At 39.9% G+C, this 22,026-nt stretch overlaps 1 protein-coding gene across 1 annotated transcript; it reads right to left on the reverse strand.

Moving 5' to 3' along the window:
* Window positions 1-18,486: 18,486 nt before the first annotated feature.
* On the reverse strand, window positions 18,487-20,458 carry LOC126606673 (AT-hook motif nuclear-localized protein 23-like). Its single transcript, XM_050274048.1, has one exon. The coding sequence runs from the start codon at window positions 19,944-19,946 to the stop codon at window positions 19,065-19,067; it is 882 nt and encodes a 293-aa protein (XP_050130005.1). The 5' UTR covers window positions 19,947-20,458; the 3' UTR covers window positions 18,487-19,064.
* Window positions 20,459-22,026: the final 1,568 nt, after the last annotated feature.

Genomic DNA, 22,026 nt, shown 5'->3' on the forward strand with positions numbered 1-22,026 from the left:
GCGTGAGAGTGCTTTGAACACTCTTTCGTGGCCTTCCACCGTGGTAGGCTCCGATCGTTTGTGACTCGTACACCGACTTCACCCTATCATGGGGGAGTACAAAGTGCGTGCTTACACTCAGGAGGAGTTCTATATGCATAAATGATGTTGTGAAGGTAGGCAACGAGAATGATCAACATCATATCATTGTGAGGTTGTTCTTGAACCCCTACTTGGTGGGAATGACCTAACTAAGTGCAATGGAGCCAACATCATATCATTGTGAGGCTTCATTCTCTAGAGGCCAAATAAGATGGGTACTTGCAAGAGATGCAAATGAGTACGCGTACTCTCTCATTATTATTGATGCTAGCCAACATCATATCATTGTGAGGTGGGCTTGGTAATGATGAGTCTCCCATACCCTACTAAGAGTTTCCTCCAAAACTCTCGAATTCCGATGAGGGATATGGAATTTGCCAAAAATAGTGGGTGGTGCTATTTGATTTAAAGACCCGGATCAAATGGCTTAAAATCAATCAATTTATATTCGTTATGTATTTATTTACCAATATATTTGCAAACGCTATCCATAACTTGACAAAGAAAAGCCGAAAGCTTTAGTTTCCGGACTTGGTACTACAATCCCATAGATTGACTTTAATGGCTTGTATATGTACCTAAGTAGTCTCATCCTCGCAATCTTCCTATTGATAATGTATCATTGGAAGAACATGTTAGATAAGTCTATGATAAAGAGGACAACACTTTTAATGTCATAATTCTTCAATTACAAATTGTTGTATGAAGAAGTAAGAGTTGCTTTGAACAACCCTTAGTTAATGCAAACACTAGTGCTTGTTTCTTTGTTCAATGAACAAAGAACTTGAGAAGTAAGCATAAGGGCATGGACACTTTATGTGCCATGATTCTTCACTTACAAATTGTTATATGAAGAAATGAGAGTTGCCTTGAACAACTCTTGAAAGTTTGTAATTATGTTTAGAACATAATGGTTGGTTGACAAAAATAGTCCATCAACATGGACTTATGATGATTTTGAATCATTGAGTGTTGAAGTGTTAAACCACTTCACGAGACGGAAACTAGGCAAGGACTTCACTTTTGTGTACCTATCCAAATCGTTCACTAAGTTTATTGTAAACTATATAGTGAACAATAACCACACGCTCTCCAAATTGTTTGATGTATATAACACAATTGAAATAAGTTTCAAGAGAGATAGTGGGAGTTTAGGGACCATGACTATTGTAGTCAAAGGAGAAGTCAAATGAAGAAGGCGAAATAACTCCAAGGGAACAAACTATATTTATGAAAGGATGGACATTGGAAGGGGTATTTGCAAGAAATGTCTTGCAAGTGTCAAGAACACACCTTTCGAAGGTGTTGTAAATTGTTCTTGAATAGTTCAAAACAATTGGTTCTTCTACTTGAATGCTTGATTCCGTATTAGTAACTATGTTTTACAATCGTTGTAAAAGTGTGGCTATTAAGAAGTAGAAGATTAATGAGAGAAGAGAAAGTACTTCACATTCGGAATGTGAATCAAATGTAGATCTCTGCGAAAGCAGGTAGTACTTACTTCCTCATATGAACTACCAAAGAAAATGGAAAAAATAAAGATTGTCTTTACATTCCAATTGAATAAAGGAACTTAATTCCGTATGAGAAATGGATGAATGTTTTGTTTGACAAAACATTGTTATTTATTAATGAATGATTAGATTATTGTAATCTAATTGATTATCTCTATAGGAGAGATGATATGGTAGTGTTAACTGTTTAGAATATAACGATGCTTCAAACCCAAAAGGTTGCGAGGTAGTGACTAATCCCAACTGAGTTGTGATACCTCTAGAACATAAATTATGAGTTGGTCATAGATGGATGCTTTGGATCATTAGATCCGGATCCAATGCCTTCTTTCTAAAATTGTATAGAGGCAAAATGTTTGAATCTTTATTCTTTTGGAAAGGAAAAAAGAATGAGGTTAATTCACTTAGATGTTAGTGGCACTTGCCCACAACATAAAACTACTCATGTTGTATGACATTCACCGATGATTGCTCTCGGTTGGACTATCGTTTATTTTGAATAAACACAAGTCCAAATACTTTGCAAAAGGTTTTAAAGAATTCAAGAATGTAAGTTGATGAGTAAGATGTCTAAAGTATTTACCTCCTTAGATTTGATCCAAGGAAAGGTAACACTTTAGAACAGTTTGTAAACACGGAAATTTTCCTGAAACAAATGAGACAAGAACACGTGTACAAAATAATATTTTGTATTAATGATTTAGGGGTTACAATCTCTCTCAAATTTGATCATCTGATTCGATCTCCGTAAGGTGTTGATTTGTGGATTGTGATGCTGATCCAAGGGCCGTCGAGGGTTGATCTCGGATGAATGGTTGGAAGTTTCTTCAAGGGGGCCTTTTGGGCTTGATCTTGAAGGTTGATGGATAAACGGATCTTCAAGGGATTTTGGGCTTGATCTTGAAGAACTGTTGATGAACGGATCTTCAAGGGGCCTTTGAGGCTTGATCTTGATGAACAGTTGATGGATGGATCTTCAAGGTCTTTTGGGCTTGATCTTGAAGAACTGTTAATGAACGGAGCTTCAAGGGCCTTTGGGGCTTGATCTTGATGAACAGTTGATGAATGGATCTTCAAGGGCTTTTGGGCTTATCTTGAAGAACGGTTGGATGTGTGGATTTGTTGATGTTGTTGATCCAAAGGGCCGTTGGGGCTTGATTTTAGGATGAACGGATGATGAACGATGAATGCTTTCTTCAAGGGGCTGTCGGGGCTTGATCTTGAATTGGTGGAAGTTCCTTCAAAGGGCCGTTGGGGCTTGATCTTGAAGGTTGGGTTGATGAAGAACGAAGAGAGCTTTCTTGATCCTTCGGGATTTGCTTGGGAGCTTTGGAGTTTCAAGGCTTCAAGGTTTTGGTGTGAGGTGAATTGGTTATCAATTGGTGTCCCAAATGAATGCCTTGGCTTCCTATTTATAGAATTCCAAAATTTGATTTTTGGGTTTAAATAATCAGATGAAATAAATCATTTCTGCCAAGCGTTGACACATGTCATGTTTGATGACTTTTCTGATGATTCTCGATTTTTTGTTGAGTCACATGCTATGTGTAAAATTTATGTGACACGTGAACGTTGAAATTCTAATTATTGATCAACATTTATTTCACCGAAATTTCGATGTCTACAAATGCCCCCACTTCAAGGCGCGCTGTATACATGTGCTTGTCACGTGTAAGAGATGCGTTTTGAAGTCCCTTAATGTAGATGTCGATCCAAGGGCCATCAAGGCTTGATCTTGAATTAGGCTGGAGATTTCTTCAAGGGCTGTTGAGGCTTGATTCTTGAAGGTTGACTCGAACAAATGGCAAGCAGGCACGAGGTGAAGGTGACGACTTGTTGCTTTGTTCAATCTTTCTAATTCACACCTGAGCAGTTTGGTCAACGATATGATCTTCAAGATTGATGGGCTCTTCTTCCAGTTGGTGACTTGATCTTTAAGGATTTGATTCAAGGGTGGTGAATCGGCACGTGCAGCCCACAGTGCCTAGCAAGTCGACCCAAGAATTTGAGGGTCAAAACGAGTCCACTACCCAAAGTGATTGCAACCCTGATGATATGAGATACTTTTGATTTTGAAGAAGTAGCGGATGAATCGGCATGTGCTTTGTTGTGCTTATCTCCACATGCTTCAATGTATCATTTTCCCTTGTCTTATTTGTTCTTCGGGCAGATGTGGTATCTTCTCTGGAAGCATAAGATGTTGAGATAATGGGTACTTCGAGAGTAGTGCTAGGTAAGTAATCAGGGAAGAGTTCCAGGCAGTCAGTTCCTGACTGGGAGTTTGACTTTTAAGTTCTGACTGATGGCTCTCATTCTTCTTGTCTTGCAGGTAAGAATAAGGACAAAGACAAGGACATAGAGAAAGCATGATATGAAATACTCTTGCTTTCGAAGAAGTGGTGGCAATTTTGACAGCGTTGCGTAGCAAGGCTTTGTTCTTCGGTGATGGTGCCGTCAATATGTCGTTGAAGCTTCTCGAGCTCTTGGATTCAACTCAGACTCCTTCTGCTAGGTTGGTTGATTGTGCAGGGAAAGGGAGACTTATTCTTGAAGGAAATCAGCACGTTGTCTCCACATGCTTTAAGGTATCATTTTCACTTGCCTTATCTGTTCTCCAGGCAAATGTGGCATCTTCTTCGGAAGTACATCAGCAGCTGAAGACGAGTACTCGAGAGCAATGCCAGGTAAGCAACCAGGCAAAGGTTCCAGCTAGTCGGTTCCTTACCCGGAGTTTGAGTGGAGGTTCCGACATATTGCTTTCTTTATCATTGTCTTTGCAGGTAAGAACAAGGACAAAGGAAAGGACAGGGAGAAAGCATGATATGAGATACTCTTGCTTTCTACCCTGGTGATATGAGATACTTTTGCTTTGGTGTCATTTGTTTGCAAGGGTATTTCCGAAGAGGAAGAAACTTGAGTATTTCAAGAGTCTCTGCTGGGAGTGCACTCTTGGAAGTGAGGAAGGGTTCGGCATTTTTTTTGCAGGTCTGCCTTGCTATGGAGGGTGAAGGTCGACATATATAGGAATTTCCCAACAGCCAGTAGTGGCACTATTCCTTTACTCTTGTCGGCAACCGTTGGGTAATTGAAATAGTAAGATTCACGCGTTTTCAACTTTGTCAGAAATCTTTGGCAAAGTTGCGCGTGATTTCCGCAAAGTTGAGGTTGCATGTGAAGGATGGCGACAAATCCTGAAAAGCCGGTCATTTTGAAATTTGGATAGTGGTGCCTTTTCGATCTTTGAATCGGTGGCCTTGTTGCCTCTTCGATTTCTGAACAAACGGCCCGACTTTTGAAATTTGGGGAGAGGTGCCTTTTTGGTTTCTGAATGACCACATTGCCTCTTCGATTTCTGAACAGGCCCTGTTGCCTCTTCTTTTTATAGAGGCATGAATCGTGTTCAAAAACACATTTAGAGAGTTGCTACCTGTTAGGAATTTCCCTCATTTTGTATTTTCTAAGAATTCGACTTACACGACCTCTTCTTCTTTCATCATTTTTGCCAATGGCTTGCCCATCTGATCGTTGTCTTGATTTGAATGTTGGGGAAGATGTTGATATGTCTTCTCCAGACAACATATGACACCCGTCCTTCTTATCCGCCACCAGTCCTTTTACAATTGGGGACTCTATGATGAAAAATGACATAACCGCTATGGTGGTAGCTAGAAATCTTCTCACACCCAAGGACAACAGGATCCTTTCCAAGCGGTCTGATGAGCTGGCTGTTTAGGGCTCTCTGGCTTTCAGTGTTCAGTATGCAGGCTTCGTATCAAATATGGGCCAACGCCTTCGTGCTCGAACTCGTCAAGTCGAGTCACTGATGGCTGAGGTGGCGAGCCTTAAGCAAGAGATTAGAGGGCTTAAGCGTGAAAACAGAGAGTTGCACATGCTTGCCAATAGTTACTCGATGAGCATGAAGAGAAAGCTTGACCAACTGCAGGAATCTGAAGGTCGGATTCAGAGTGACCATCAGATGTTTGTGGCTTTACTCTAGAGGCACTTATTGCCTTCGTCCTCTAGAGTTTTACTGAGTGTTGAGGCTCCAAACAATCAACCTCCAGTGCTTCTTCTTCCTGGAGCTTCGTCGAGTGGTGAGGCTTCAAACAGTCAACCTCCGATGCCTCTTCTTCCTTGAGCTCCATCGAGTGGTGAGGCTTCACATGAGCAACCTTCATGAAGGCTCCTTTCTGTTTGCTCTTTTTTTTTTTTTTTTTTTTTATCTCATGTAAAATGTACATTTATGTAAATTTTCAGAGAAATCAATAAATGAGGCTTTCTTCATTCAGTATATAGATATATATCTATATATATTTCATATGGTGCTGATCCACCATTCATTTATATATATATATATATATATATATTTTTTTTTCATTTCTTTTCTTGCACATGGTGCCAGATGCACCATCCATTATATATACATACATATATACATATATATATATATATATATATATACATATATATATATATATATATATATATATATATTTCTTGCACATGGTGCCAGATGCACCATCATTCTTTTATATTATTATCATTTTTTTTTCTTTGCTTTCTGTGGTGCTGATCCACCACTTTGCTCCACTATCTCATTTTTTATTATATTTTTTTTGTATAAATTTTGATGATGGGCTGGGGAATTTATAGGGAAGGACGAAGACGGATGGAGAGCTGCAGTCGAGGCTTCATGACCGACTAGTCGTTTAACGGCAGTTAGTGAAGTTCTTCGCCATTGCTGTTTGCCACAGACGTAGAGCTACAATCAAGGCTTCATGACCGGCTAGTCGTTTGACAGTGGTTATTGAAGTTCTTCACCATTGCTGTTTGCCACGGACGGAGAGCTACAGTTGAGGCTTCATGACTGGCTAGTTGTTTGACGGCGGTTATTGAAGTTCTTCGCCGTTGCTGTTTGCCACTGCCACTACACAACCATTGCACCGCCACTGCATTCTTGTTGCCTTGCACCGCCGCCATTGCACAGCCACTGCATTTTTTTTTGGTTGCCTTGTAGAGGAAAAGACAGGCGGGGAGCTGTAGGAGGCAAGAAATGGAAGATATGTGGATAGACGGTGCCAACGCCTAGGAGCTGGGTTCCTCGCTGGGCTTAGGCGTTGCACAACGGTGAGGGTGTTCAGATGATGCACTGCCGTTGCTGTTTGTTACGCTCGCTGCACGAAGGCTGCTGCAAGGCTGGATTTGTGGGTGAAAACCTAGGCCGAGTCCGAGAGACAGAGGTGCAGATGCAGTGGAGGATCTTTAACAACCATGTAGGGTCTGGCCTTGATGATGAAGACGAGAAGGATGAGGGTGACCTTGATGTCAGATATGGCTAGGAGACAAAGGCAGCAACGATACCCAGCAAGGGATGGAGAGAGCAGTTGGAGCTTGAGGTCGTTGCAAGGCGTGTGCATCCGTCACTGCTGCTGCTGGTTCTCAGCCTGCAGGTCCAGGTGGCTATGAGGCACGGGTGGAAGCCATGCATACCTTCGATGATGAGAGAGAGAAGAAGATGGGCTATGGAGATGAAGAGCTATTGAACTGCCGTTGCTGCTCACTATAAGGGACACCGTTTGTTGTGAAGGGGAGTGCCGCTCATTGTTGATGGGCCCGCCGTGTTTCTTGCTGTTGATGCCCTCATTTTGCACCATAACTAGTTCGGTTAGCTCGACTCTGACGACGGCAGGATGCCCAGATGAGGACAAGGATGGACAGAGAGCATGAATGGGGGAGAACGATCACGACACAGAAAAGAAAGAAGAAGAGTGTGCACGGCGAGCGTGGTAGGGTCTTGATGAAGCGTCATCGTGCAAGGTAGGCAGCAAAGTCCACTCTATTGCGGTTGAAGAAAGAGGCGATGTACTGTGACCCTATCGGGAAGTTCATCCATCCGGCTAGAGATTCCCTCATCTTTGCACCACACTTGGCAACCTTGAGGCTCATGTTCAGACACCTCTTGAATCAACATTGTTAGATGCCCATCCAATGACGCCGTAGCTGTGTCACTCGCCGAGTCGAGATTCAGCGAGTTCTTGAGCGACGAGATGGCCTCAGACACGTTTCGGCTCAGCCTTTGCAGCTTCATCTGCATCGCGGATGACTTCTTGACTCTAGCGCTGGGTGAGACCGTTGCGACAAGGACAACAAGCATGGTTGCTGCTGCGATTGGTTGAGGCGTTGATGGCGAGTTGAGGAAGAAGAAGCCGAGCCTGGAGCAGCTTCTGGGGACTTAACTTCGAGGCGTGGCTCTTGAAGAAATGGGAGAGTGTGAGCTGCTGGGCCGCACTGTGGGCCGAAGAGAAATGGGGAAGAAGACAAGCTGGAGTTTGGGCCCGTTGTGGCTTAAGCCCTTTTGCTGCTGGGCCGAGACACTAATGAGGATAGGTCGCTGACGAGGGCTCGGCTTTTGAGTTATGTATATGCATATATATACACACACACATATATATATATAAAATACTTGTATATTCCTTTTTTTTTTGTAAATACATAATAACATATGTATTCATTTTTTTGTAATAAAATTGACTCTATTTAAGAAAACACTTATTTTTTTATTTTGATGTGACTGAACTTGAAATTGAATATTCAAGTTTTTTTTTTTGGTGCCACTCGCAGTTTTAACTCGTGCAGGCAAGGAGCGCTTGTTAGTGTCGCCTTTTATGCTCGTGCAGACAAGGAACATTATACCGTGTTGCAGTTTCAGCTCGTGTAGGCAAGGACATTGGTGTTGCCTTTTATGCTCGTGCAGACCAGGAGCTTAGTGCCATGCAGTTTAAGCTCGTGCAGGCGAGGAGCCACGTGTCCTACAGTTTAGGCTCGTGCGGACAATGAGCTTTGGTTCATGCAGTTTAAGCTCGTGCGAACAAGGAGCATTGTGAATTTGTCAAACGATCTTGGAGAGGCATTCCTTGCAATCTTCATAGCAAGGTGTCTTGATTGAGTGTTTGAAGAAGTCTTCAGGGAAGAAATCGCGCATCGTGATGGGGACGGACGATCTTTGTGTTGAAATTTCATCATTTTTAACAATTTCCCGATGCTTTTGAGGTTGACAAAAGCTGCTTTGCCCCCTTTTCGGTTGGTGAACTTGTGGAGGAGATGTAGGCTTCATGTGTAATTTCTTCGAAGTGACATGAATCCATCCTTCAACTTCGCTTGACTCGGAGCATGCCCCCAGCGATTGAGGTGAAAACTTTGAGTCGAAAGAGCTAGAAGTGATGGTGGTATAGTTTGACTTCACCACATCGTCAAGATCTAGCTCGATGATTCCTTTCTGAGCCAGCTTCATGATGAGATATTTCAGCACAAAGCACTTTTCTGTCGGATGACTGATGAAACGGTGGAATTTACAGTATCTTAGACTGTCGGTACGATTCATCTCTTCCGGCCATTTGCATTCAGGCAGGTCGATCACATTTTTGTCCAATAGGTCATCCAGCATGGCAACCACATCAGAGTCTAGGAATGGATAAGTCTTCTCCTCAAACTCTTTCAAAGTGCGTCTATGCCTCTCTTGATCATGAAAAGCTTCGGTTTGAATTGCCTTGCCTCATGTAGAGACTTTGACGGGAGCTGTGTTGACCGTCATTGTTTCCTTGGTGGGTTTCCACGCAGTCTTCTCCACCTTTGGCCCAACAACTTTGTCAGTCTTGTAGTCAGAGATCAGTTTATTCTTCCCATGATAGGCGATGCTCAACTCCATGTCATGGGCGTGGGTGGCTAGCTCTTCGAAGGTCCGTGGTTTGATGCCTTGAAGGATGTATTGCAAACCCCATTGCATGCCTTGGACGCACATCTCGATTGAAGAGGTCTCCGAGAGCCTGTCTTTGCAGTCGAGGCTTAGAGTGCGCCATCTGTTGATGTAGTCAATGATTGGCTCATCCCTCCACTGCTTTGTGCTCGTCAGCTCTAGCATGCTCACAGTACGACGGGTGTTGTAGAAGCGATTGAGGAATTCCCGCTCAAATTGCTCCCAACTGTTGATGGATTCAGGCTCGAGGTCGGTGTACCAGTCGAAGGTGTTTCCTTTCAGCGAGCGCATAAATTGCTTGGCGAGGTAGTCCCCTTCGGTCCTGTGTTGTTGCAAGTTTCAACGAAATGGGCGACATGCTGCTTCGGGTTTCCCTTTCCATCAAACTGCATGAACTTTGGTGGTTGATATCCCCTTGGCATCTTCAGGGCATCAATCTTCTTTGAATAAGGCTTCGAGTACAACCCGGAGGTATTTGAGCTCCCTTCGTACTGTGCCTTGACGGTGCTGGCGATCATCTCTTGCAACTGCTTGATGGAGAGAGATCCCATGAGTGCCGCTGCTTGGTCTGGTTCTGGCTTTTCTTCAACCTTCTCTACTGGAGGCTCTTCTTCTTCATCGCCACCTTCTTGGAGTCAGAACCGAATCCTTCATCATGTCGTGCCCCCAACTTGTTGACGAGTGTGGCAATTTGCACGTCTTTCTCTTCCGCGGTCTTTGTGAGCTTTGCAATTGCTTCACTCATTTGAGCCAGCTGTTCTTCAATGGAGGTAATGCCGATGGTCATGACTTGTGCAACCATCATACGTGACTCATCAGGCATCCAGGGTGCTGATGAAGGACCTCGTTAGCCGCTTTGGGATGTCATCTGATGTGCCTCAACGACATGCTTCGATGCCCCCAGCGAGGTTAGGTTGATGACGGGCTTGCGTCTTTGATGCTCCACTTGCTCCCTCAGTGGCACCGACTTTGAAGTGGTTTGTTGAAGAGTAGTTATGGCGCCAATGGATGCTTCGTTCATGGCGGAAGTGCTCAGGCTTCTTCCCTTTGTGAGAACGGCTTGTCCTTTGCTTGATGCCATTGATTTTGGAAGTGTGATTGAATTTCTTGAATGAACGGATGATGAACGATGAAAGCTTTCTTCAAGGGGCCGTCGACGCTTGATCTTGAATTGGTGGAAGTTCCTTCAAAGGGCCGTTGGGGCTTGATTTTGAAGGTTGGGTTGATGAAGAACGAATAGAGCTTTCTTGATCCTTCGGGGATTTGCTTGGGAGCTTTGGAGTTTCAAAGCTTCAAGGTTTTGGTGTGAGGTGAATTGGTTATCAATTGGTGTCCCAAATGAATGCCTTGGCTTCCTATTTATAGAATTCCAAAATTTGATTTTTGGGTTTAAATAATCAGATGAAATAAATCATTTCTGCCAAGCGTTGACACGTGTCATGTTTGATGACTTTTCTGATGATTCTCGATTTTTTGTTGAGTCACATGCTATGTGTAAAATTTATGTGACACGTGAACATTGAAATTCTAATTATTGATCAACATTTATGCACCGAAATTTCTATGTCTACACAGTTTCCTTGAAAGATATCAAGGAAAGATGCATCATAAGATAATGGATTTCTCCATTAGGAGAAGAACGAACTTGAGTAAGATTTAGTTCATTGGATGTTATCAATTTACCCATATATAGGATATATACTTCTAAGACAATATGATTGTCAATTAGAAGATCTTCCAAAATTTTCATGACTCCATAGGATGTAGTTGGAAAGAAAGATAAGTCTTAATCGTGTTAAGATTTGGGGTTGTGTGCTAATAAGCAATATTTGTTTTAGAACAATCTTGTGGGATATCCTTAAATTAACTTTTGGATATCACTTCTATAAACCAACTAACAAATGTTGATTGTTGGATAGTTCATTACAATCCTACCATAGGATTTGCCTAAGATAGAGCAAATGAGCGAGAGATAGAACTCAAAGAATGGGTTCTTTGAGAGACAAGATGGTAATCAACAAATATAACAACCTAGTTCCTACACCACAAGCTCCATGGTAGTCGAGGATGATTTATAAACCATCTCAGTTGAATGATTTGAACTTTATGACTATGTCATAGAGTTAAACCTCTTAATTCGAAAGAAATAAGAATGAAAATCCTTATGACTACATTGAGTGTACATACGTTATATACTCAAGGAAATGGTAAAGTACCATTTGACCTGAAATAATGAAACCTTCATAGCTAATTGGTAGCTTAAGGTGACTGCAATCAAAGAGATTGGTTGACTTGGAAGAAACCATCTTTGACGTAGTCTTGGTTTCAGTTAATTCAAAGATTGCTAGCTACAACTAAATGGTGATTCAATGTTTGGAGATAATATGGGTTTCCGAAACCATTATTAAGATAGTCTTGATAATATATGTCTAAAACTATGAATCACAAGACATGTAAGTTGTAGAGATTCATCCATCATGAATTTTAGCAAGCTAGTGGGAGCTACAAGCGTCTTATGAGAGAAAGATCAAATCTTTTGATTTCTCATAAAGATGTAAATGAATCTTTTGTTTACTAGGTTTACAAAAGATTAGTGGGAGTTAATCATGTTCCTAAATTTGAATATATATATACACATATATGATATATTAATTTTGGAAATGAAAAGAATACTTCTTCGATAAAGTTATGACTTTAAACATTCTATAACGATAGAATGTATATGGGAGACATAGTCTATAAACATGGGATAGAAATCTATAATGATAGATTTCAGGATATAATTGGATTATATCAAGCCCTAATGATAGACAAAAGATGCTAGGAAGTTTCTCATATGATGATAAACTTCAATCAGAAGAACAACTCCAGTAAGACTAGGAGGTAGCTCTTCTCAAAGGGAACGTACCCTTTGACTCCCAAAGAAATAATGCGTAAATAGAATCCTTTATGTATACGCAGAAAGATGATTTATGTATTTCATATTGTATGAAAAATGTTGATATGAGTTGTACCAAGATCGGTACAAGACAATATCAATGCAAGCCCAGGATCAGAACCATAGCAACTGTCAAGTGAATCCTTAAGTATTTGAGAAATAATAAAGGATGGATTCCTCAAGAATGAGGAAGAATTAAAGTAACGTAATGGAAACGTAAATGTATTAGATTATGAATCTAATCCATCATTGGATGTTTCTTCATTATCAAAGGAAGAGATAATCAAATATCTCTTTATTATGACTAAAGAGATATTTGGATGGAAACATTAAAAGTAATGACTTTAGTGTGTTCCATTGTGAATGCAAAATCTATTGCCATATAGAAGCTTACAAAAATGTTGTTTGGATGAGAAAGTTCATTCATAAACTCTCTATTCGGATCCAACCAGAAAGTGTCTCTAGTGTACCGACACTACGACACTAATGGGGCGATAGCTCAAGCCAGGGAATCAAGGTCTCATCATGATCCGAACTCAAATGAGAGACTAAACCACACGATTAAGAATCATGTATAATGATGACGTCGTTATTCTCAAGGTTGCTTCTATGGATAACATATAGATATCCATTATCTAGGCCTACTACTCAGCCATTTTTGAAATGACTATAGAAGAGGTATCATCATTGATGACCAAGCTGATTGGCTCTAGTGCAAGTGGGAGATTGTTGGAAATGTGCCCTAAAACCAATTATATGATGATACTTTATGGACATTTCACATGTTAAACTAATATAGTTTAATTTAAAGGGCAAAGATTATTGTTTGAAGTCGTCTCATATAAATGTTATACGTTTAAACGATAAGTCCAAAGAATATGTAATTGGGAGAATGAAATCTAAAGAAGTTAGATTTATGAGACTATTCTCTTTCGTATACATATCCTAAACGTTCCTGATCATAGGATTGCCAATTAGGCATTGACAGTCCGTTAAGATCAGTACGTGCTATGTCTTCTCTTAGGGAGAGTGACTGGTCTCAAGTCATTGGTGTGACTGACACCAAAACAAGTACGTAGGTGCTCAATAGAGAATGAGTTCACTGAACGCGATCAACAAAGAGTTCTCATACTCATGTCACATGAGAACTCATGGTTGGGATAATGCAAAGTAGTCATTTGACCTGAGGCATCATAGTTGTCTTGTGGTTAGGTCCTTGATCTTTGACTATGTCAAAGTCACTCCATCCGAGGGTGTCCATGACATAGTTGGGGTTAAGCCACTTAGCCATGGAGGCAAGTGAATGCGCAACAAGGGATCTCTAACCTTCAAACTGTTTGAGGGAGAATACTCTATGATATGATTAAGAATCTCTGGCCAGAGTATGAATGAGATTTAGGAAATCATTCCAAATCACATTCAGGGTAATCATATAAGTAAGAGAATCACATTGGATAGTAGACATGAATAAACTATCAAACCAAATAATGTGGTCAAGAGTATTGTATTAGAGAAATACCATATTGCATTGTAATCCTAAACTGAATAGGTTCTCCACCTCTTCTGATTAGCTTGGGTAACCATGACATACTGCTAGGTGTTACTCATGGTTTGTGGAAGCCCTAAACGTGTATAATCACTAAAGGGAGAATTGAAAGTAAGTTTCAATTCACAATCGATTTGAAAGAGTTCTAATCGCCCACTGCCTCGCTAAAAGGAACCTAATGGATCGTACACCGTGTAAGGTAGAGATTGAAGAAACAACGGAGATGAGTAAGGATAATTAAATGGTTTAATTATTTGTGGCAAGGATTAATTAATATGTTAATTAATCAAATGAACAAAGTTCGTTAAAGACCTCGGGTTAGTTTTGGGCCTCAAGGCCCAATGGGCTTCGAATGTCAAGCCCATTGACTTAAGTTGTATGACAACTTAATGATTAATAATTCACAAAGGCCCAAACAGCCCAATAAAACCCTATGGCAGGCCATATTGATAAAGGAGTGGGTTTTGGACTTATTACAAGTTTGCCACTCCAATGAAGGTAGGTATAAATGTGACTTTATAGCCTTTTCTTCATTAGGGTTTCTTTTGGAGAAAATTGGATGAGAACATGTCTCTCCCTTTTCTCTCTAAGAGGCCGGCCACCCTAGAGGATTTTAGCTAGCAATCTTACTTCCTCTAGGTCACTCATCTCTTCTTCAAGTCTTTCCTTGGTATGGAGACTTAGAGGTTCTCAACTTTGGGAACTTAGAGAATTCTTTCAACCATCCTCATCCAAGAAATCCATGGAGCTATGAAGCAAGGAATGAAGGCCCTCTCCTTGGGTGATTAGCCTTTGCTTATGCGAAGAGGAATCAACAAAGGTATAAGATTTCTCAACTCACTTTGTTCTTGAGTTGAGTCTTGGTTCACCCTTCTACTAGGCTTTGAATTTCATGGGTAATGTTTTGTTTTTGAGTGCATACAAGCATGATTCCGCCTTGAAATGTTAATTGCATGCCATAGATGTTGCTCAAATGAACATGTTTTTCACAAAATTTCCTTTAGAAACAACTATATAAACGTTATTTTAAAGCACATAACCAAAATTAGGTAATAACTTCTCATACATTGCTCAATTGGGGTATTTGAATATATCAACGTGATCTACTCAGCCCCACGAACAACTTCATATTTTTAGAAAAAAATTTCGATGTCCCATGCGTCCTCATGCGCCGGCCAAGGCACGGCAACACACGCCCCCCACGCGTAGGCACATGCCTGGCACACTGACGGATTCCCTAATGGCGTTAGGGAATATTCCGTTAAATAAAAGCATATGCCGTTAAAGATACTTGACGCCGTTAGAATATTTCGTCAACTTTGACGGAATATTCGTCTCATTCTTCCTTGGTTTGCCGGAGTCCGGCGCTGGTCGCCGCTGCGATCGCCGAAAACTGGAAAAACTTAGAACTTCAATATCTCATCCATTTCTCAACCAAAATTCATAAAATTTGTACCAAAATGAAGCTTAGGATGAGAAAAACACATCCTTACCACTTTTAGGTCCTAAAACCCACTAAATCTCGTGGGGAAAACTTTGATAATCCGACCACCTCTGCAACTCGTCAAACCTGAGCTTCCCGACGTTCAAAACCTTCCAAAATTCTTCCCTGAGCTTCATGAAGAAGTTCTAAGGCTCACTAGAACCTTAAAACTCGATGAAACGTCCGCGATCACACTTGACGCACTTTACCTCACGCCGGAACTTTTGGTTTCTCGGGTTTATGAGGTTCTTCCTCCAAACAAATGGTATAGCTCTACTCTTGAGCTTGTAAGGAACTCGAAAATGGTCTCCACGAACTCGATCTATGAGAGATGGAGTTAGTTGGATGGTGACCATACGGGTTGTACGGAAAATGGAAGAAAATCGAGAGGGAAGGAGAGATAAGGAGTCAACGATTTGTGTGCGTGTGCGTATGTGTCTGTGCGGTCCAACTTTGGGGTACCAAACAACAACAAAACAATTAACTTTAAGTTCCAAAAACTTAGGAATAAACTAGATTGGTCCCAAACCTAAGCTTAAACCACACCACCACACAATATAACTCAACGTCCACGGGTATTCTAGTAATTTCCATGCTCTCGAGAATAAAATAATATACACATTCAGAACAGGTTGTCACAATTAATATCTAGCTTCCTATTTTTTTTTTTTAATTCGTATAACTATATAAACTTGAGATTGGTAGCTAGGAAATAACATATATGGAGCACAAAATTAAGTAGCTTTGGGAAGCACAAACTTCTTAAGGCTATATTTGGGTGAGGGATACCATGGGATTGACAGTAAATTAATAAGAAATTGATTATTAAATGTTAGATAGGAGTGGTTACCAAAATCTCATATGAGCATTGAAAAGACATGTAAAAGAAATTTGTAAACAGCTTCTTTCAAGTAGGGATTTGCAAAATATTCTTTCATGCTTTGTAAGGGTCATATGATGTTTCCTAATCTCTCTCATCTTACACTTTATGATCATTTTCTTATTAGTTTGGCCTCAATCCTTTTAGGACTTGAAGGTGTCCCACCCAAATATATAATTAAAGAAATATTTAATCATTAATCAGGAGTAGAAATTAAACTCGCTTGATTAGGTTTTGTATTAATTAAAATCTTCTAAATGCCAAATGAGAAAAGTTAATCAAGGGAGGGCCATGACTATTGGTAATGCAACTTATGTTCAGCATATAGACACCAACACACATAAATCCATTTACAAGTCCCGGTTGGGTCAATAAACAATGAAAAAAGGACCAAGGGTTTTCTCAACGGGAATTCTACTTTTCGTTTTTAATTACTCATTTGTCATGGAAGTGTCTTATTTCTTAGGGTGATTTTGTGAAAAAAAATCAATAAAAAGTTACAATATTAACAATAGATCAACAATATTTATGTTAATTATAAATAGGTCAATCATGTATTGTGATACTTAAATGCATTTAAAATAAACAAAAATTACAAAATCTGCAACTACAACTGACACCCACTTCAACTAACACTCTCTTTCTTATAGTTTTATATTTGGAATAAGTCAATACGGATCAGACACTGCAATGCAATGTTTGTTTCCTGATTATGTTTTTTACATTTGGATTCAGACATTGAGTTGCAGTGTCCATATATTGGTTTCATTTTTTCTATCACTCACACGCCTTCTACATGTTCCTTTGTACATTTGGATTCAGACACTGCGTTGCAGTGTCTGTTTCCTGGTTCTGTTTTTCACTTTTGGATTCCATTGCAGTGTCCGTTTCCTGGTTCTAATTTTTTCCATCACTTGCACGTTTCCTACACTTCACACCTCACGCGACTCCTAATTTTACATTTAGATTCTGACACTGTAATGCAATGTTCGTTTCCTAGCTCTATTTTTTACATTTAGATTTAGACATTGTAATGCAGTGTCTATTTCTCGGTTTTTTTTTTATTTTATTTTTTTTAACAATTTGATTTAGACACTACAATGCAATGTCTATTTCTTGGTTCCCCCTTCTTTTTGTTTTTTACTTGTGTAGACTCGTTCATGTAAACATAGGGCGAGAGAGAGTGATAGAATATACATATTCTAACTATTCATTAGATTCAGATTCTCTCAAGATCAGTTATATATGAATAGAAATCCAATGGTCGAATCCTCTTCCCCCTCAACTACTATTTCTCCCTCGCACCCCCACACCCCACCATTGTTAACAAACCCCAAATTCAATTGCAAGTCATCTATGCTCTAAGTCTGATTTATTTTTTCACTATCCCTTACTGTTTTAGTTTTTTTATTTGTCATCTCTTTCTTCTTCTTCATTTTGTGATTTCTCTCTCTCTAATTCTTCCATAGTTATGAAAAAGATCTCTGCAACCAAAAGACATTGGTTTGCACGACCCATCTCTTTATTGTTTCATTAACATCGGATGTGATTTTAAGGTTAAGGGACTTGCAACTGAGGGATGTGGTGGTGGTGGGGCTGATTTTGGAGAGGGTAAGTTGAGAGACTTGCAATTGGTGGTTGTGGGTTGGGTGGGTTGGGGTAATGTTGGGGCTGATTTTGAGGTGGGGTTGAATTTAATTTGGAATTTGAGGAGTTGGTGGTGCGAGGTTGAGAGCTTCGAAGTGAGGGAGAAAGAGAAGAGTTGAGGGGAAAAGAGGAAGGATAAGAGATTTTGGCCGTTGGATTTGTACCAATGGATGAGATCCATCGACCCGAAGGATCTCCACAAATTGATCTGGAGATGATCTAAATCCATATTTATAATAGCTTAAGCCCATATAACATTTATAGGGAGAGAATAGTCAAATTATAACTATTTATAATGACTTAAACCCTATGTGACATTCATCATTGACTTATGCCTAATTAATAAAAATAAATAATTGATTAAGTCCAAAAAAAAAATATGTCATTGATATATGACTTACTAGTAAAGTTTTTATTGTGATTAAGTCCAAAGCAAAAATATGTCATGACTTAATAGTAAAGGTTTTATTGAGCTTTGGCTAAATTACCTTATTTCTTATTAATGTTTCATGAAAACAATGAAAAAGAAAAACAGATACCAAGTCACATATCCTACAAGATTTACTTCAGACAGTCTTATAATGTAGTCATAGAAATTAGAATGATAGAAAACTATGCGATCTGTTGAAGGTGACAAAGTGTGTGTGTGTGTAAGTGTTCCAAAGATAATCCTGCTAAAATAAGCATAAAATAAATAAAGGGCACGAAAAAAATCTGGTGGATCTATTAGTAACCCCCTAAATTCAGGGACTTCTGCTACTTTCTGAACGTAGAAAAATAATAGCCAGGTAGCTAGCCGTTTAAAGCTGAAACCTCAAACCATTCCAAATAAAGGAAAGTAAGAGTAGTGAATTCCCACAATCATGATTAACTCAGAAGACTATTTCCATGAATCCAAGAGACCGATCGAAAATTCATTGAAACAAAAGACATAAGAAAAAAGAAGCTGAAGAAGAAGAAGAAGAAGAAGAAGAACATATGGGGTTCAGAAAAGAAAAATAAATAAAATTTAAACATGGGAAGTGGTACTAGCTTGAACCAACAGGAACAAATTAAGTTGCAAAACATGGGCGTGATGTTAACGATTTGCTGACCTTTTATCTCCAACAAAGCTCTTCTCATCCAATATGCACTTAGCCCTCCACAACGCACGCAGAAGCAGCTTCGAATCTAAATTAATTAAGGTTCTAAAATTAAACATCGCCGATGATCCTTCAGAAAATCAGAATGGTGGACGATCCCCTGAGTTATTTCCATCTCCAGCCCACCCATCGAATGGCAACTGAACATTTTGCATATTCAACGGCAAATTGAAGAATGGAAGCCCCGAAGACGGGTCTGGAAAAGGATTGTTCCCAACACTAACACCACCAACTCCACCACCACCGCCACCAGTACCCCCGGATCCCTGGGGATCCTGTACCTGCAACTGCTCCTCTTCATCCAAAGGCAGCCTCTCGTAAGCAACATTAGTAAACGATGAGGCGATCACAATAACAGGCCCTGCCGTGGTCAACTCCCCAACAACGCTTCCCCCGACAACCTGTCCCTGCCCGCCGGCCAAGAATATGGTCAAGCTTGTGGCCCCGGGCGGGGCGGGCGGTGGTAAAAATGACCCTGAAAGGGATAAAATCTCAAACCTTCCATGAAGGCTTACTACGGCCCCTACTGCGGCCGGCTGCCGCAAGGTCACATTAGTAACGGTGCCACTGCCGCTCAAAATACAGATCCCACGCTGGCGGCGCCGAGCGTACGTGGCGACGCAATCAAAGACGTCGCAGCCGTTGCCTACCTCCAGAATATGTGCTCTAAGAGTGTTTGCACTCTCTCTTGTGATGATGACCGGTGGTTTTGGCTTGTTTTTGGATCCTGGTGGACGGCCTCGAGGCCGGCGGGCCACGATCTCTCCTGACCCACCGTTGATGCCTCCGAGGTTGAGGCCACCCTGATGATCATCTCCTGATGAGAACCGGCCCGTTGACCTGTTGGCTACTGCATCGTCTTCAGAATCGGTTTGCTGTTGATGTTGTTGTTGGAGTTGCAAGTCTTGCCTGTGAAGCTGGTGAACGTAGCGAGAAGCTGAGCCTAAATCCAAACCAGCCATGGGCACATCAAAAGAAAAACAGAAAACAAGGAGGAAAATATTAAAAATATTTTTTTATATAAAATTAATTTATGAAACTGGGAAGCAAATTTAAAACTGATTGTGGTTTTTCAGCTTTTGTTTATTTTATGGAAGTGGGAAAATTTTATATATAGAAAAAAAAAGAACGGAAAAAAGAAGGGAGATATATAAAGAGAGGGTCTGCTCCAGTACTCGATGTTTTCAAAGAAAACAAAAGCAACAACGACAACAAGAACCAGGAAGATCGAGTGCAGAGAAAGGGAAGGGGAAGAAGAGGAGGGATGAGAGGTTGGGGTTGGGGGCGACAAGGACTCAAAACGCGGTCATTTCTCTCACACTAAAAGCTTAAATATACTACTAAAATATTGATTTGAGGAAAGTTTTAATATTGATTTCCTATTCTGCGGAAGAGGGTATGGTTGCAACTATGACTCTCGACCTTAGAGAGTAGAGTAGACGCTATCTTCAAAATTTTTTTTTTTTTTGAACTAATCTTCAAAAAAATTGATACGTTGCACAATGTATCAGTTATTATAACTCGGTATGAAACTCTTCATTTATAAAAGTTAAATTTAAGAATTCGCACTTGAAAACAGATAAAAAAATTACTAGACCCTAGTATTCCGTTAGTCTCATAGAATTTTTTTCATTCGAGTTTTAGAGTTTATTAATATTTACAAGTTAATGTATTTTAGATGTTTGCTTGGGGTCTGAAATAGGAGGCTAAAAGCTTTTTAAATTTTTTTTTTTTATTATCAACAGAGGTTAGGGTTTGAGTTAATCCACGAATTAGTATGCTAGTATAGTTTGTTAACAAGAGAATTAATATAGCCTCATAAAAAATTAATATAGTCCAAATAAGAAATAAATGAAACATGAAACAATGTGAAGGCGACTATAATACAATGTTAACAAGAGAAGGAATAAGTGAAACATGAAACAATGTTGAAGCAACTATAATACAAGGTTAACAAGAGAAATGCTAAGGAGACTCTCAAAGTGGGACTTTACGTGACCTCTTTGTCATCTCACAGTTCAACGTTAATTCTAGTACTAACATTATAAACTAGGTGTCAAAAACATGAGGTGATAGAGAGTCCATATAGATTCCCACTTCTGAGTTTGAGAGAGTCTTCTTAGCATTTCTCATGATAGCAATATCTTGGTTGGACCTACTTTTCAAATTACAAAGACTAATAGTTTGTCATACAACGATTTAGAGAACTGGATTGAGCTAAGTCTCTCAACAGACCAACAATAATTTAGTTCAAACTTGTCATTTGCAGAGTCAAATTAAGACTTTTTGCTTTTCAAGTTACAACATAAAATTTTACCAAAATGTGATGGACATAAAACATGTTTCTTGTCTTGTCTTATCATTAGTTTGGGCAAAAATATAGGGACTTACTACTTAATAGTACATGAGAAAATAAAATGTGTATGAAGATGGATCGAAAAAGATGTGGTAGCAAGAAAGATACTTAACTTGTGGATGGGGTGAGTTTGTGACAAAATAAGAAAAAAGGGAGCGTGGGGAAGGTAGTGTATTTCAAAGGTTTGAGTGATCTGATGATACATCATGCATAAACATTTGAGGAAAAGAAAGTACCTTAGATGGGGGAAGGTAGTGTGTGGGTGGGGTTAGATGGCGGATCGCACCGCAGCTCAAGTCTGAAGATGTTGGCCATGGTTAGGGTTTCTGTCTGCAACAAGTAACCATGGTTAATTTGGAAACTTGACCAGGTTGATTTAACTTGGAACGTGAGGGGAAAAGACAAATTAAATTGTTATTAAAAACAAAAAACGAGGGATGGATGGGCAAGTGGGAGATGCTGCTGCGGCGGATAGGTCCCACTTTTGTTCTCTTCCTCCAACCTGGACGGCTCCCTCTCCTTTTCTCTCTAGCCACCTTTCATTGTGCAAGGCCGTATTTTCGTTATTGAACAATTTTCTGTTCTTGAATAGATATTTAGTGTGCCAATAATACGTTTTGGACACAAAAAATAATAATGTAATTACTGAAAATTTTTAAAAAATTTCAACCAATTATATTATGATA

The sequence above is a fragment of the Malus sylvestris genome, chromosome 16, assembly GCF_916048215.2.
Source record: "Malus sylvestris chromosome 16, drMalSylv7.2, whole genome shotgun sequence".
Lineage (NCBI taxonomy): Eukaryota > Viridiplantae > Streptophyta > Magnoliopsida > Rosales > Rosaceae > Malus > Malus sylvestris.

Coding starts and splice junctions, on each gene's coding strand:
- LOC126606673 (XM_050274048.1), bottom strand. CDS start 19,946: ATGGCTGGTTTGGATTTAGGCTCAGCTTCTCGCTACGTTCACCAGCTT.